The following is a 14,667-nucleotide window of genomic DNA, read 5'->3' as shown; positions in this document are numbered from 1 at the left end:
AGCAAAGGTGACCCATTGTTATATCCCAGCTGGATTACATTTGCTGTAATTTTTCTCTACATGGGATTGCCTTTGAAGAGTGTTTCAAAACTGGAGCTGGTCTAAAATGTTGTAGACCCCATGGACCAGGCCCTCCTGTCTTCCACTGCCTCCCGGAGTTTGGATAGCTTCGATGACACTGTCCAACCATCTTGTTCTTTGCTGTCCTACCAGCAGGCTAAAATGTTTATATTTAGGCAAGCTTTGGAATGGGCTGCAGTAAAAGGAAATTTTAATATGGGATGCTGCACTCCCCCTTTGATACTTTATTGAATATTTTTGTTCTATTTTATTTTAACAAGATCATTCTTATAAAATCATTTTGGTACGCCATGGTGACTCCTTGCTTTGGCATCTATGTGCTTTGTGTTTTAGTTTTTTTGGGGAAAGGGTTAAATTTTTGCTAGAGAGTTTGACAGACAGGAAATTGCCCAATTTGTTTACATCTCTCTTTTTTGTGAGTTAAAATAGTTTTTTTAAAAAGCCCCTAAATGGCCCCAAACTCCCAAACTAATATTTGTGGAATAAGAAGCAAACTTTACATGTTATGCAAAAAGCAAAAGAGGAACAGTTTCCTCATTAGGACTAAAACATGAAAAAAATAATACTCTAGCCTTTATTACTAAAAAATTTAACATGTTATGAATAACTTTGTTCTTATTAAGATATCACTTTGAATGTCTGAGAACATATCAGTGGCCTTACAAATTTCTGGTTTAAAAAAATGAAATGAAGCAAGGAAGATGGAACATGTTTATGCTTGTTAACTCTCCAGTTTCTAAAGAAATGAGGATTCTTCCACAGATGTAATGTGTTTCCTGGAAGATTCCTGTGTCTTTAGGGTGTAGTTTGTGGCTTTCATTGGGCATGTATTGAACTCGTTCAGCAGTGAGTAAGCTGTATGGCCTGAAAAGTTGGGTATCAATTGCTTTTTGAAATATTGTTGTGCTTCATGAATTGAGTTGAAGATATTATTGTGGTTATGAATTTGTAGCTGTATTTATTAAGAACTGCATATATTCAACTGTTTGGTTAGATTTATTGATTGATAAATTCTTTAAGAACACAAATCAACAGAAATACTTGGTTATATGTGCAACAGTTTTTAATTAAAGTAATATTTAATTTAAAAGTGAATTAAAATTAAAGGCAATACATTTTAATGTTAGAAAGAGGAATCCATCTATCCTCTGATATGGAAGGAATGTATATTCAAAATTAGTGTCCACCACTACAGGTCCGTGCCCTTGTTCTGCTCTTTTCCTGTTCTCTGTTGCCATTGTAAGTGTGTGACTACACAGAGATTTGTGCGGGATTGATGCAAACTTTTCTATACCACCTTCTGGCATTTAAACCATTGCTGTCGTTTGCGTATACCGTAAATGTTACCATTCCACAAATGTATGTTTCAGGTGTTCACACATCACACGTCTTCCTCAGTCCTCTCTGGCATTATGACCACCCTTCTTATCTACTCTTTTTGTCACCATTCATAGTCCTTCTTTTTCTTTCCTGAACAATTAGCAATGGAAATAACTCTGGACTAGCTGAAATGGTAAGCTTTTGAATTAGCTTATCAGCCGAGTGCTATAGCGCTACATTTAGCACTAAACTGGGAGAAAAATATTTTTAAAAATATCATTTACAAGTTGCATTGCAGTTGGAGTTCTTAGCAGTGCTAGTATCAGGAAAATATCAGGAAAATATTAGGAAAAACTTCTAAACTGTTGGAGCAAAGCAACAATGGAACCAATTACTGTACCTCAGGAGATTGTGAGTGCTCCAATACTGGAGGCATTCAAGAGAAAATTGAACAACCATCTGTTAAATCTTCTTTGATTTGGATTCCTGCACTTAAGTATTTCCATACTGTTTTCCATTCTGTGCATCATCAGTGATTTCCTCTGGACGTGCCCAACAACACCCTTAAGGGACTGATATAGGTGTTCACACAAGCCTGTTAGTGTTTGCTTCTTAAGGTCAGCAACCTGCAACTAAGGGATTTAATTAAGAATATATGGAAAATATTGATAGTTGATCTAAAGCAAGTTGAGATATCGTATCAGTTTGTGTATTTATTATTGGCATCAGTGTAAGAGATTTCTTGTTATCAGTAGCTCAGTTCTTAAATTGGGTAGCTCAGTTCTTGCGTTGGGACAGAGATCTTATCAGTTTGTTTTATTCATTATGTCAAAAATCAAGGTTTTGGTTAACTTGGTTTTCTGTATCTCAAGTTTAGTTGGAAGTGGTTGGGTCTTCTCCAGATGAAGGGGGGGGGCTTTACGGTTAGCCATACTCCTTGTCATGCTGAGATTTTACAACTTGTAAATGTGGGGTTGAAATACCACATAGGATTCGTATTATTCTTTATTTTCATGGGAATCCTGAACTTCCCTAGGACACTGATTGATCTGACACATGTGAGTATATGACTTATACTCTTAACCATGAAACTAAAGCTGGTTTCTGGTTTGTTTTGCTTCTCCATTACTCTGGTTGCTTATTTAACACGGATGTACTTGAACAGCCTGAAAAGAGAAACACATGATTGTACAGTATGACCTTATAGCCCAGGAGTAAGCACTGTGATTGCATCCTATTACACCTCTCTATGAGCTTAAGATAGTCTTCTTATGTACTATTTTAATAATTAATAATCTTTTTATATCTCCTATTCACAATAGGTTCCTGGGTCATGTACACGATTTCTAATTAGAGCATAGTGTGTAAAAAAATACAGCATGAACATAAATATAAGATGCACACTCATTCTTTCTAGTCAGAAGCATTGTTTTTGCACAATGTGCTTGAACAGTGGTGACCTTAAATGATATTTATAAATAAGGAACTCTGTACATAGGCTATAAGCATTGAAAGCTGCCTCACACCAAGTAGACTGTGAATATTTCAGGCAGGGGTCTTTCCCACTCCTACCTGAAGATGTTGGTAATTGAACATGTTACGTTGTAGATGCAAACATGTGCTCTTCAGTCACTGCTGTGGTTCTACCTCTGAGCGTGGAATCTACCACTAAGGTGTGCCATATTTGGATCAGTAAAGAATTTATTATACAATATATAGTCTACTTCTTTATTTATGCTTTTCCATATTGACATAAGCTCAGAATGTTGAAAGTGACTAGCTTCAGAATGAAGCAGTAGGCCAGATGTAATGCAAAGAGGCCTTGTAAAGGGACGGTTATGTCCATGCATGAGTTGGTTATGAACTGCTGGTTTGGAGGTTCGATGTGGTTTGTTTCCGGGCTGAATAAATTGATCTCTGGTTTGGTGCCCCACACCCTCCAGCACAGTGGTCTCCAACCTTGGGCCTCCAGATGCTCTTGGACTTCAACTCCCAGAAATCCTGGGCAGCAAAGGTGTTGGTGAAGGTTTCTGGGAGTTGTAGTCCAAGAACATCTGGAGGCCCAAGGTTGGGGACCACTGCTCCAGCAGACATCCAATCAGAGGCAGCACCTGGAGGAGGGGGGACGGGATGCTGCTTCCAAGGGGACACCTGCTGGATGGAGTGGGTCACTGAACTGCAGACCGGCTGTTCAGCCAGGAAACAAACTGCGGCAAACCACTGAACCAGAAGTTTGTGCCCGTTTCTCATGAGTTGAATTGGCCCAAAGGTTATTTCAGAATACATACCCAGTTCTTTATTTGTTTATACATATTCTAGCTCTTACGGACATTGAGGCAACACACACATTTAACATTATTATCTCATCTCCAGCATCCTTATTAAATTATCCTCATCCAGTTTATAAGCTCAGCTGCCTGCTTTTCTTAAATGTTGCGTTTTTATGTTATATTTTTTGTTTTTGTGTTATAGTTCTAGCTTATGATGTTTCTAATTTATAATGCCTAGAACATGTTTTATTTTTTTAAAATTTTTTCTACTGTACATTTTACTTTAAATTGTTGTTGTTCCTTATTGTTTTTATTTTTCTGCTGTGAACCACCCGGAGTGGCCTTGGTAGCCAGATGGGCAGTATACAAATCAAATAAATTAAATAAATTAATTTAAGGTTGGTTAAAAAACAAGGGGATGGGACCTAGGTGTTGTGAATACTGTGCACGATGGAGAATCCTTAATTATTTCTTGCAGCTTTTGTGTTGAATAAAAATCTGAGAACCAATAATAATTAAATGAGAACTAGGCACTGTTTCAACCTTGTGATTTCATTTTTTTTATCCTTGTTTATTCAAGGGAGACATTCTGAAACAGTGTGTATGTGTTTGGTTTTGTTCTTGTGTCTGAGAGGTAGGAGTTCTGAAAAGGCCACTGGAGAATTTTCCCAGGGGCTATATAGAGCCAGATATTATTTGGAGCTTGGAGTGTTGTTTTTAAAAGTAATTGATTCCTCAGGTTGTTACTTGTAGAGAAGCAAATTAGCAACACATGAACATGATGCTCCTGAGTTATTGTTTAATGCCCTTTCAAAGGGTATTAATTTGTTTGAGGACTGGCCTTTGCATTTTAATTCTTGGCATCTGTCAGTGAAAATGGAGGCTTTCAAAGTTTTCCTGTTTTTCTGAAACTCTTCTTTCATTCTCTCTCCTGAGTAAATATCTGAGGACTTTAGTTTTCTTTGCCTTGCCCATTCATTTTACTTAACGACATTACTAATTAACTAGGCAATGAGTAGTCTAACAAGCAGTACTCCTCTGATCTGCTTGTGGTCATGTTAGACAGCCTGAGCAGAGGCTGAAAAAGCAACTGGAATAGCAGCCTGGGTCTCCTATCCTATTCGGTTTCTAGACCTCTGCAGCTATTGAATTGAAAGGAGGAGGCAAGTCTTTCCAGTGGGCAAGGAGGTTCTGTCACAGTAGTATGGAAGAATCCCTTTTGCTTTAATGCAGGACTGAGCTTCTTATTGTGCCCAGATGCTTAACAAAATGCTTGCAAACAGCTAGACTTGGCTTCTGGATTACATGAACACAATCCTGGAAAGATCAACAAATGCAGAATTGCTTGTCAAGCCATTGCTTGAATATCTTCATCAAAGGAGAGGCCACTGTTCCACTATTGTACTGTTCATACTGTTAGAACATTGCTTCATATGTTTAGCCTGCAATTTTCATCCACTGGTTTTGGTTCTTTTCTCTGGAAGAACAGAGAAAAATCTGCATTTCAGCAGAGAGAAAGTCTGCACTGTGTAATCAGTAATATGCCTGCTTGATGCAGATCGAAATTCATGTTTATGTTTTCACACTAAATAAGAATGCTATATGGCAATAATGAATTAATAAAAACTGGACTGCAAATTGCTGAAACAACGACTTGTTTAAATGGTATGGTTCATTAACTTACGTAGGTAGAATCGGAGCTCAAATAATTTCAAGATGGAACAGACTCTTTTCTCAGGTTTAGCAGGATATGCTTGGTTAGTGGCAATTTACAGTGGGTAATTTCAGGATATGAACAAGGACAATATGAAGGGCTACCTCTCCCTGCAATCGTACTTCTGTAAGGTAATCATTATGGAAGTACCTGTGGAAGGAGAGGATGAGTTGCCCAGTAATAACGCTAGTCTGAAACAGTTGTCTGTCGTCATCTTCTAAGATCTTCCTGGCAGAAATGAGGGAAAGTGCTGTGAAGAAGCAAGACTTTCTCCCAGGTCCTGCAGAGGCCAAAATACAAAAGAAAAATTATTGGGGATATCAGCCCAGTCAAGCAATTCAGTATGTTGGCAATACTTTATTTGATCTTTTCATTTGCACCAACTAGTATGATTCCTACGAGTGGTGCTCTGTAAAATGTATGCTGATTTGTGCTTTTCTTTTTAGTAAAATTTAGCTATTCATTTTGTAATAGGAACGACACATAAAAATTTCTCTGTTTCTGTTGCAGGTGATAGGAGGACTTGTCTTAGCAGTTGGCATTTATGCAGAAGTTGAAAGACAGAAATATAAAACCCTTGAAAGTGCCTTTTTAGCCCCAGCCATCATTCTGATACTTCTGGGCATTTTGATGTTCCTTGTTTCCTTTGTGGGTGTGCTGGCTTCCTTGAGGGACAACCTGTCCCTTCTTCAAGCTGTAAGTACTTTTATCTAAGCAGGAATATTCTTGTAGCTCAAACTTGATGCTTAACTTTGTTATTCATTTTGTAAATAGGTTTAAGATGCCTCATGTAGAAGCTTTCTTCTTCCCAGTTCACCAGGGAGCTGGGAGTGATGAAACAAGTGGGACGGACACTAGAATGACGATGGCAGAAAACTCAGAGGGAATCCAACCGAACATGGGCTAGAGTCCATTTGAAGATCTGTTCCGTGGCAGTGGCTGCAGCAAAGAAAAGGTTCTTTGCTGCTGCCATTGCATCTGCACAAAGTCGTCCTGCGGAGTTGTTTTGAGTGGTCAGGGGCTTAGTATTTGCCCCACCAAAAGAACAAAATATTGACCACTCCACAACCTGCTGTGAGGAACTTGCACGACACTTTGTAGATAAAGTTGCTTGGATCCACTCTGACTTGGATGCTATAATGGGTACAGACCCAGTGAATGTAACTTTGGCTGTGGCTTGTCCTGTTTTAATGGATGCTTTTCAGTTGGCGCAGCCTGATGATGCGGGCAGGATTCTTGGAGAGGTGAAGGCCACGACATGTGTGCTGGACCCTTGCCCTTCCTGGCTCCTAAAAGCAGCCAGAGGAGGAATGGCGGATTGGGTACAGGGAATGGCAGATGCCTCCTTGCAGCAGGTTAGGATCCCTGCTTGCTTAAAGGAGGCAGTAATAAGGCCACTATTGAAGAAGCTCTCCCTGGATCCCAATGTACTGGATAACTACCAGCCAGTCTCAAACATCCCATTCCTGGGCAAGGTACTGGAGTGTGTGGTGGTTTCTCAGCTCCATGGATTCCTGGAGGAAGTGGATTATCTAGACCCATTTCAACCTGGTTTCAGGCCTGGATATGAGACAGAGACAGCTTTGGTCACCTTGATGGATGACCCATGCCGGGAGCTGGATAAGGGGAGTGTGTCTATGTTGGTTCTGCTGGACCTCTCGATAGCTTTTGATACCATCGACCATGGTATCCTTCTGGGCTGTCTCTCTGGGACGGGACTCGGAGGCACTATTTTGCAGTGGCTCCAGCCCTTCCTGGAGGGGAGAACTCAGAAGGTGGTGCTGGGTGACTCCTGCTCAACTCCCTGGCCATTGCCCTGTGGTGTTCCTCAGGGTTCTGTCTCGTCATCCATGCTGTTTAACATCAACATGAAACCACTGGGAGAGGTTGTCTGGAGTTTTAGGTTTCGGGGTCACTAGTATGCGGATGTCACCCAACTCTATCTCTCCTTGCCACCTAATTCCAGGGAATCTGTCTTGGCTCTAAACCAGTGCTTGGCATCAGTAATCCGACCATGGAAGGGTAACCGGCCGGGGGCCGGATCCAAGCGGCGGCGGCGGTAGGAGCTTGGATCCGCCCCCTGGGCGGTTCCCCTTGCATGGTCGGATCCGACCATGGAAGGGGAACCGGCCGGGGGCCGGATCCAAGCAGCCGTGGCGGTGGTAGGGGCTTGGATCCGCCCCCCCGGCCGGTTACCCCATCCATGGCCGGACTCCTGAGAGTCCGACCATGGAAGGGGAAGCCGGCCGGGGGGCGGATCCCGGCCGCCCTCCTCCCAACCCTTCACCCCCTTCTCCGCCACCACTGCTGGGCTTTGGAAGCGGCTTCCGACACCCAGCGGCGACGGCGGAGATGAGGGTGAGGGGTGAGGCGGGCAGAGGCGGGAGGAGGGGGAAGGCTCCGCCGCCACCGCTTGGTTGCGCTGGCTGGGCGTGGGGCGGCTCCAAGCGGCGGGGGCGGGGGCAGGGGGGTTCCGAATGGCTTCCAGTGCTTCGCCTGGAAGCCATCCGGACACCCCCTACCCTGTCCCCGCCGCCGCTGACAGCCTTCCGAGCTCTCAAAGGGCTTTCTCCAATGTGCGGGGGGAAGCCCTTTGAGAGCTCGGAAGGCAAATGTCGGCGGTCGGCGGTGGCTTTGGGGTCCATCCAAAGCCACTGCCGACATTTTCCCCCAGCTGAGCGGCGGGGCTTTGAAGCTCCCGCCACTCAGCTGGGGGAAAATGCCAAAGGCCCCATTTTCGGTCAGCTGGTCGGCAGTTCCAAAATGGCCGACCCGCTGTGCTGCCTCGCTTTAGAGGCACCGAAAATGGCCGCCCCTATGGAGGAACATCGCTGAACGGTGAGTTTATCCCCCATAGGAACGCATTAAACAAAGTTTAATGCGTTCCTATGGGTTTTTCCGTTCCGTTTAGCGATGTTTTCGCATAGCGACGATTAATCCGGAACGGATTAACGTTGCTATGCGTGGCACCACTGTATTACAGAATCTGTTGTCTCTGCACAACAAAACTGATGATACACTAATATGTATGAAGAGTTGTTTTTCCTTTGGAAATACTATTAAATGTAGATAAAGGAATTCCTGTGAGCAAAATGACCTCTCCTGTATTAGAAGAACCAAAATGTTTAACTGTCATTTTATGCATCGTATGAAAATACAGAACTCACACATTGTTCTTAAGAGCCTCCTCACTTTTAAACACAGTCTGTTTTCCAAATTTTCCAAAGTTGGCATACCTTATCTAAATTGTGCTGATGCTGTAGGAAGATTCTATTTATCTCAGAATCTTTTTCAGAAATGCACATACAGAAAGAGGATTTCATTGCCACGATATTAAAATTCAGCAAATTTTGGATGAGCTCATTTATTCAAGAAATTCAAAAACATAATGTTCTGTAGCATTTTGTGTTCATTAACATGCTGTTCTGAGGCATCATGCTGCTGACAGAATGAAATGGAGGGAGAGAGAAAGAGTTTGGCATGATGAATTAAGCCCTGGTTGAAGAGTTATGCTAGAAAATGTGATGAGGACCAATTGGATGGTATTGTGGGGGACATTCATCCCATCATCTGAAAGTCACTCAGACACTTTCATGATGAGCATGGAAGTCTGGAGAGATGCTTATAGGCGTGCTTGACTAAACACACTTACTTACTTACTTACTTACTTACTTACTTACTTACTTACTTACTTACTTACTTACTTACTTACTTACTTACTTACTTACTTACTTACTTACTTACTTACTTACTTACTTACTTACTTACTTACTTACTTACTTACTTACTTACGCATTAGGGCTTATTTTCATGGGATGTTTTATTTTACAATCATGTCATCTTCTGGTTGCTGCACAATGGTGGAGGGCGGGGTTTCACTTAACTAGGGCTTATTTTGGGGGTAGGGCTTATATTACGAGCATCCTGAAAAATCGTAGTAGGGTTTATTTTCAGGTTAGGTCTTATTTTCGGGGAAACAGGGTACTTACTTATTAAATTTATGTACTGCCCATCTAGTGGCATGCCCGCTACTCTGGGTGGTTTGCAAGCATACACATAAAACATAAGCACCCAACTCCACATCCATCCACATATAATCTAAAAACAATCCCAGAAAATAGTCTCCGATGGTGGCGACAGCCAAACAACAGAATAAAAAATATAACATAAATCTAAATCTATTATGAGAGGCTGAGATCTCAGAAGGCTTCTCTAGAGAAGTGAGTTTTATTAGCTTTTGGAGTGCTGGTAGATAAGGGTCCTGGTGCACCTCCGCTGGCAATGCATTCCACAAGGTAGGGGCCACCACTGAGAAGTTCCAGCCCCATAGATTTCTAGGCCTCCCTCAGGGTTTGAGCACTTGGGAATCCTGGTAAGGCAGAATACTTGATCATGGGAATGCTGTAAAGTGGGAGCATGTGCAAGAGCCTCTTGAGAATTCTGTGTTCATTGCATGAAGTGAGGGAATGCAGCAGGTGGCACTTACACATGTGCTTTCCATTCTCGCCATCAGTTTAAGCCCTCATTTTAAGTATAAGACCTTAACTGGGCCTAAGTGTGTCAACAGGAAAGATCCAGCTGGAGCCCATTTGGTTCTGCCTTCCAAAGGGTGATGATCACCTGGCGTCCTCTGGCTTTTAGATCTGGCACCATCAACAAGGGCAGCCAAAGTTAACGAACCCCATGGCTGCAATAATCTGGTACCTCAGCTTGCCAACCTCTTTCTCTCATCCTTCAACTCAATCTAAAGGAGTCCCAAGTCTTACAGGGCTTTCTTGCAATCCATTAAGAAACACAGCCCTGAAAGCAGAATGCCTTTCCTCTTGATTCCCAAGTAGACACAGAAAAAGTGGTAGGAAGTCCCCAGAGCTAGGCAGGATTTAACACCATATTTCCCAAAGCAGGCACAGTAAACCACACAGCTCATGGAGAGATGTTTATATTTTATTAAGAGAGAAATGGAAAGCCAAATTGTAAGAAAAGCCAGTTATACCAAATTTAAAAAGGCAGTTAGAAACAGAGTCAGGACATATAGCAGATGAAATTTAAAAAGCTGACAAATCGAAGTTACATGCTCACATACTTACATAATAACACAAGCATAAGGGCCTTTGTTTGAGCAATAGTCAGAAATGGAAAGCACGCACAGAGCACAAACACTGCAAAGCTACCCAGTGGAGTAACAGACTGTACTCTAATGATAGAGCACAGAAGTACACTCCCATAAGAAAGGCAGCTTTCTAATTAAGAACCAGCCAGAATGAGTTTGAGTGCAAACAACAGAAATAACACAGATGCACCTCCCATGAAAAGTTGATTCTCAGGCTATTGATGAGACAGTTTTCTTGCTTCAGAGCTAGGCCTGCGAACCAAGGATGGGGACAGGCCAGTTCTGTACATCTTTACACCGTATAGCCATGTTCAGAGCTTCATAATGCATGCAAGTGGGAGTATGACACTGGGAAGTGACATGGAGAGTTACACAGAGAGCTTCTGTTACTCATATAGGCTCTCTGCACAATCCAGAATCTGAAAAATATCAGGATTCAGGCAGAGAACCTCCATCTGTAGAGGAGACTCATTCTTCACACTCTCACTTTCTGTATATGAAGAACAATACTGGAGAGGGAGGGACTAGCATGTTTCCATTGTTACAACTGCCGGCATAAGGCTCATCACATACTGTATATCAGAAACTATGGTCATGTAAAATAAGAAAATTATTATTACATGGCAACTTTAAAAAAATTATTTGTAAGGAGAAGGTGCTTAGCAGAAATTTGGAAGTTTTACATAAGAAAATAGTCCACTCATCCCCCCACCTCTTTATCGTGAGGCAGTTTGCTAGGTATAACTGCTGGACACTGGCATGATTATAGGCATGGGGTGGCTCACTAGTAGCTTCATGCAGTATCTGGAGACATGGGCTGCGAGGCCAACTCCACCTGGTCACCAAGTTGCTAAGTAGTAGAGCTTCTCCCATTGGTTGTAGCAGCCATCCACTCAGCAATGATGCAGTTGCTTGCTACTGATTGTGTTGCTCTATGCCTCCAGGGCTGCCTTAAATGTTGTATGTCAACAGCAGAAAGCACACCCCACTTCCCAGGGCTACACCCGAAATCACTTTCTAGCAAACCATCTTACAAGTTGGCACTGCATTTTTAGATTCTGAAACAGAAGTGTTTCATATGTGGTATAAACTGCAGGAGTTGCAGAACATCTGGAGAAGAGATTGAGACTAACTGTAGCTATATATCTGAACTTATCCTCCCAGTTTCTTCTCCTGTGCCAAATCTGTCTTGATAGACTGGAGACAAAACCAACATAGGACACAAAAGTTTGTTTTTCTTGTATTATATGTACTCAGATGACACTGCCTCATCTAGAGCCCTGAGTGAATTGGAAGTAAATAATCCATGATTTAAATGTTAAAGGATTTGGATTTTCCAAGCTGATGTAAATGTTTTAAAATTGTTTTGCAGTTCATGTACATCTTGGGAATTTGTTTGCTCATTGAGCTAACAGGAGGAGTTATAGCCTTACTGTTCAGAAACCAGGTAAGAAGATTTTGAAAACACACCTAACTTAAAAGAGCCTTCCTGATAGATTTAGCATGAAAAAAATTGTGGCCGGTACTTACCTGAATGAAAATAAAACTACAAGTAATTATGGCAGTGGAAAAGATGAAGGGTCCAGTAAAGAGGAAGAAGGCTGGAACAAATTCGAATCTTAGATGACTAGAGGAAAAAAATCTATTTTGTAGAATTTATTTGGTAGTAATTACTATTCACATACCTGTGCAGGGTACTGAAACCTATGTTTTCAACTTAAGAAAAGACTAGTATATATTTGTGACTTTTTATTAGAGTCTGTTTGTGATTTTGGAGTGCAATTTCCAGAATTCCCTGGGAAACATAACCTGCGATCATGCTGCCTTGGGTGTTGGGGACTCGTGTTCCAGAAACACAAATTTAAACACTTCTGCTTTTGACAGTATGATCCTTTTTTTAACAAAAAATTGTGATTCTTTAATATCAAATATGAGTTTCTTTACAAGTTATGTTCAGTATATAATATCACACCTTCTATATCATTTTACCGGTCTTATCACAGAACTGCTGCATATTGCATAATCTTCTATAAATGAAATTTTCTCTGTATCACAAAAGTGACTTCCATTTATAGTCTTTCATTGTTCATCAAGGATTTACTTTGAAACCTGTGATAACTTTTGATAAAATTTAATTTGAAACATTGCTCAGCTTTGATACCTGTTCTAATCTTATTTTATTGTTGGCACTTTGTGTGTGATTTTTTTCTATTTAAATATTATAGACTCTCTTATGCTAGTTGATCTGTAACTGATCAAATTTATTCCTTTAAAAAATATGCTGATAGCCTAAAACCTTTGTGTGTCTTTGGTGCTGTGAAAAGATAGTGAAGCCTAAAACAGTTCAATGAAAAGATAGTGAGAATGTAAAGATCAGGATCAAACGATTCTATAGACACACCACTATTCATTTGTGTCCTCAGTAGCATGTCTAAAATGTCATGTGAAATTCTTAACAACTGGTTCTTCTAAAAAATATAAATCAACTGTGGTTCTTGGGGTATTGCACAGGAGAGCTTGCTATCTGAGATAATATTTTTTTAATTGGGGGGGCATCAGAGATCATGTAATATAATGAATAAAAAAGTATATTCTGGCTGAAATCTTGTTGCACAGTAAATAGCGGAAGTTTGGATGAGAATTGCCACAAGCCCATAAATCTCCATAGATATTATTTGTTGTTTACAGAGTCACATGTCTTGGCATGCAACAGATAAGGTGTTTGGAGATTTCTTAACCTTAACAGTAATTTGTCTCTGAAAGTTATGCTGTTTGCACAACTGTGCAACAGATTTCAGCATGGAAATTTTTAGTATGGAAAAATTAGTATGTTCTCTGTGGTATAATACACGAAGACCTTGTTCCGAGATTTACTTCAGCTAATAGGCACATTGACTCACTGGCAGCTGCTCATTGGGTCCACAGCGATTGTCTAACATGGTAAAAGATAATGCATCACCTCTCCTGAGCACACCATGCCATGGTGAAGAAGGAACATTTCTGTAGCTAGCCCCTCCCTACATGGTCACTTTAGATACACCGAAGGCAATAAATTAGCAAGGGAGATGTTTATGCTTACCTGTCGGCTGTACATACTTGTTGTTGCTTCCAAGTACTGTGAACTTATTTGTGCTGCTTGTTCCCTCCTTATCTTCATGTTTTTTTAAGAACACTGGTTGCTTTGTGACTTTAGAGAAATTATAGGAAGGTGTGTTTTCATATTTTCATCTCGGACATCAAATCAGCTTGTTATGGTACTGATAGATCCCATTTGTTCGAGGTGACATAATCCCAGGATAGCGACTATAGGATTGCACCCTTGAGGTACTAAATCTTGATAACTGGGAGGAGAAAATTAGAGATAGGATACGAGATGGTACAACTTCTTCTGAGTAGAAACAATATATTCTGAGTGGTGAGAACACAGTGCACAAATAACTTGCCCTAGTGCCAGTTCATAGGGAGAGATTACTGAGTTGGAAGCCTACCAAGATATTGGAATCCTACTACTACATGGTGCGCTCTCCAGTGTTCAGTGTTTGTTACAGTGAGACTGTCTGTTATCTAGGCTTGTAGGGTAAAGGTGGAGCTGTTACCACCAAAGCTCTCATTTTACATTCAGTCCTCTGCTGGCCTCTTGCCAGCACTGGCAAGACATTCTGGGCCATTATTTTACTGACCTGACAGGAAGATGAGGTGTATGAGTAGGTTTGTAATTTGAGCTGACCGGGCAGGTCTCTTTTTCGTCACAAGGGTTGAAATAGATTTTCCCTGGTTTACTAATCTTGTTCCTGAACCACCCTCAGTTCTTACAGGAAAATTGCTTGCTTGTGAACAGTGAATGTAGTAAAGTGGTCTCTTTATACACCATTACATGCAGAATAAGTAATCAGTTGTTTAAATTGTAGTTGTCTGTACACATATCATTCTTCCAGGTAATTTTGGTTGTATAACTATCCCTCACTATAACTATAACTATAACTATAACTATAACTATAACTATAACTATAACTATAACTATAACTATTACTATTACTATTACTGCTGCTACTACTACTACTACTACTACTACTACTACTACTATTATTATTATTATTATTATTATTATTATTATTATTATTATTATTATTATTATTATTATTATTATTATTATTATATAACTTTTCCCTCAG

The 14,667-nt window shown here is 40.8% G+C and overlaps 1 protein-coding gene and 1 long non-coding RNA gene across 3 annotated transcripts in view; one reads left to right on the top strand and one right to left on the bottom strand.

The window, feature by feature from the left end:
* TSPAN15 (tetraspanin 15) overlaps positions 1-14,667 on the top strand; it is a 42,660-nt gene that overhangs the window by 4,244 nt on the left and 23,749 nt on the right. For both annotated transcript variants that reach the window (XM_072995214.2, XM_078390830.1), the window contains exons 2-3: positions 5,896-6,081; positions 11,868-11,942. In XM_072995214.2, coding sequence (XP_072851315.2) covers positions 5,896-6,081; positions 11,868-11,942 — 261 coding nt within the window. The remainder of the gene's footprint in view (positions 1-5,895; positions 6,082-11,867; positions 11,943-14,667) is intronic.
* Positions 2,403-5,636, bottom strand: LOC144588307 (uncharacterized). The gene is made up of 2 exons (XR_013543810.1): positions 5,536-5,636; positions 2,403-2,567 (listed from the first exon to the last, which is right to left on the bottom strand). It is a non-coding gene; the product is annotated as an uncharacterized LOC144588307 (long non-coding RNA).

The sequence above is a fragment of the Pogona vitticeps genome, chromosome 3 (assembly GCF_051106095.1).
Source record: "Pogona vitticeps strain Pit_001003342236 chromosome 3, PviZW2.1, whole genome shotgun sequence".
Classification (NCBI taxonomy): Eukaryota; Metazoa; Chordata; class Lepidosauria; order Squamata; family Agamidae; genus Pogona; species Pogona vitticeps.
This window is presented reverse-complemented; position numbering and strand designations above follow the sequence as displayed.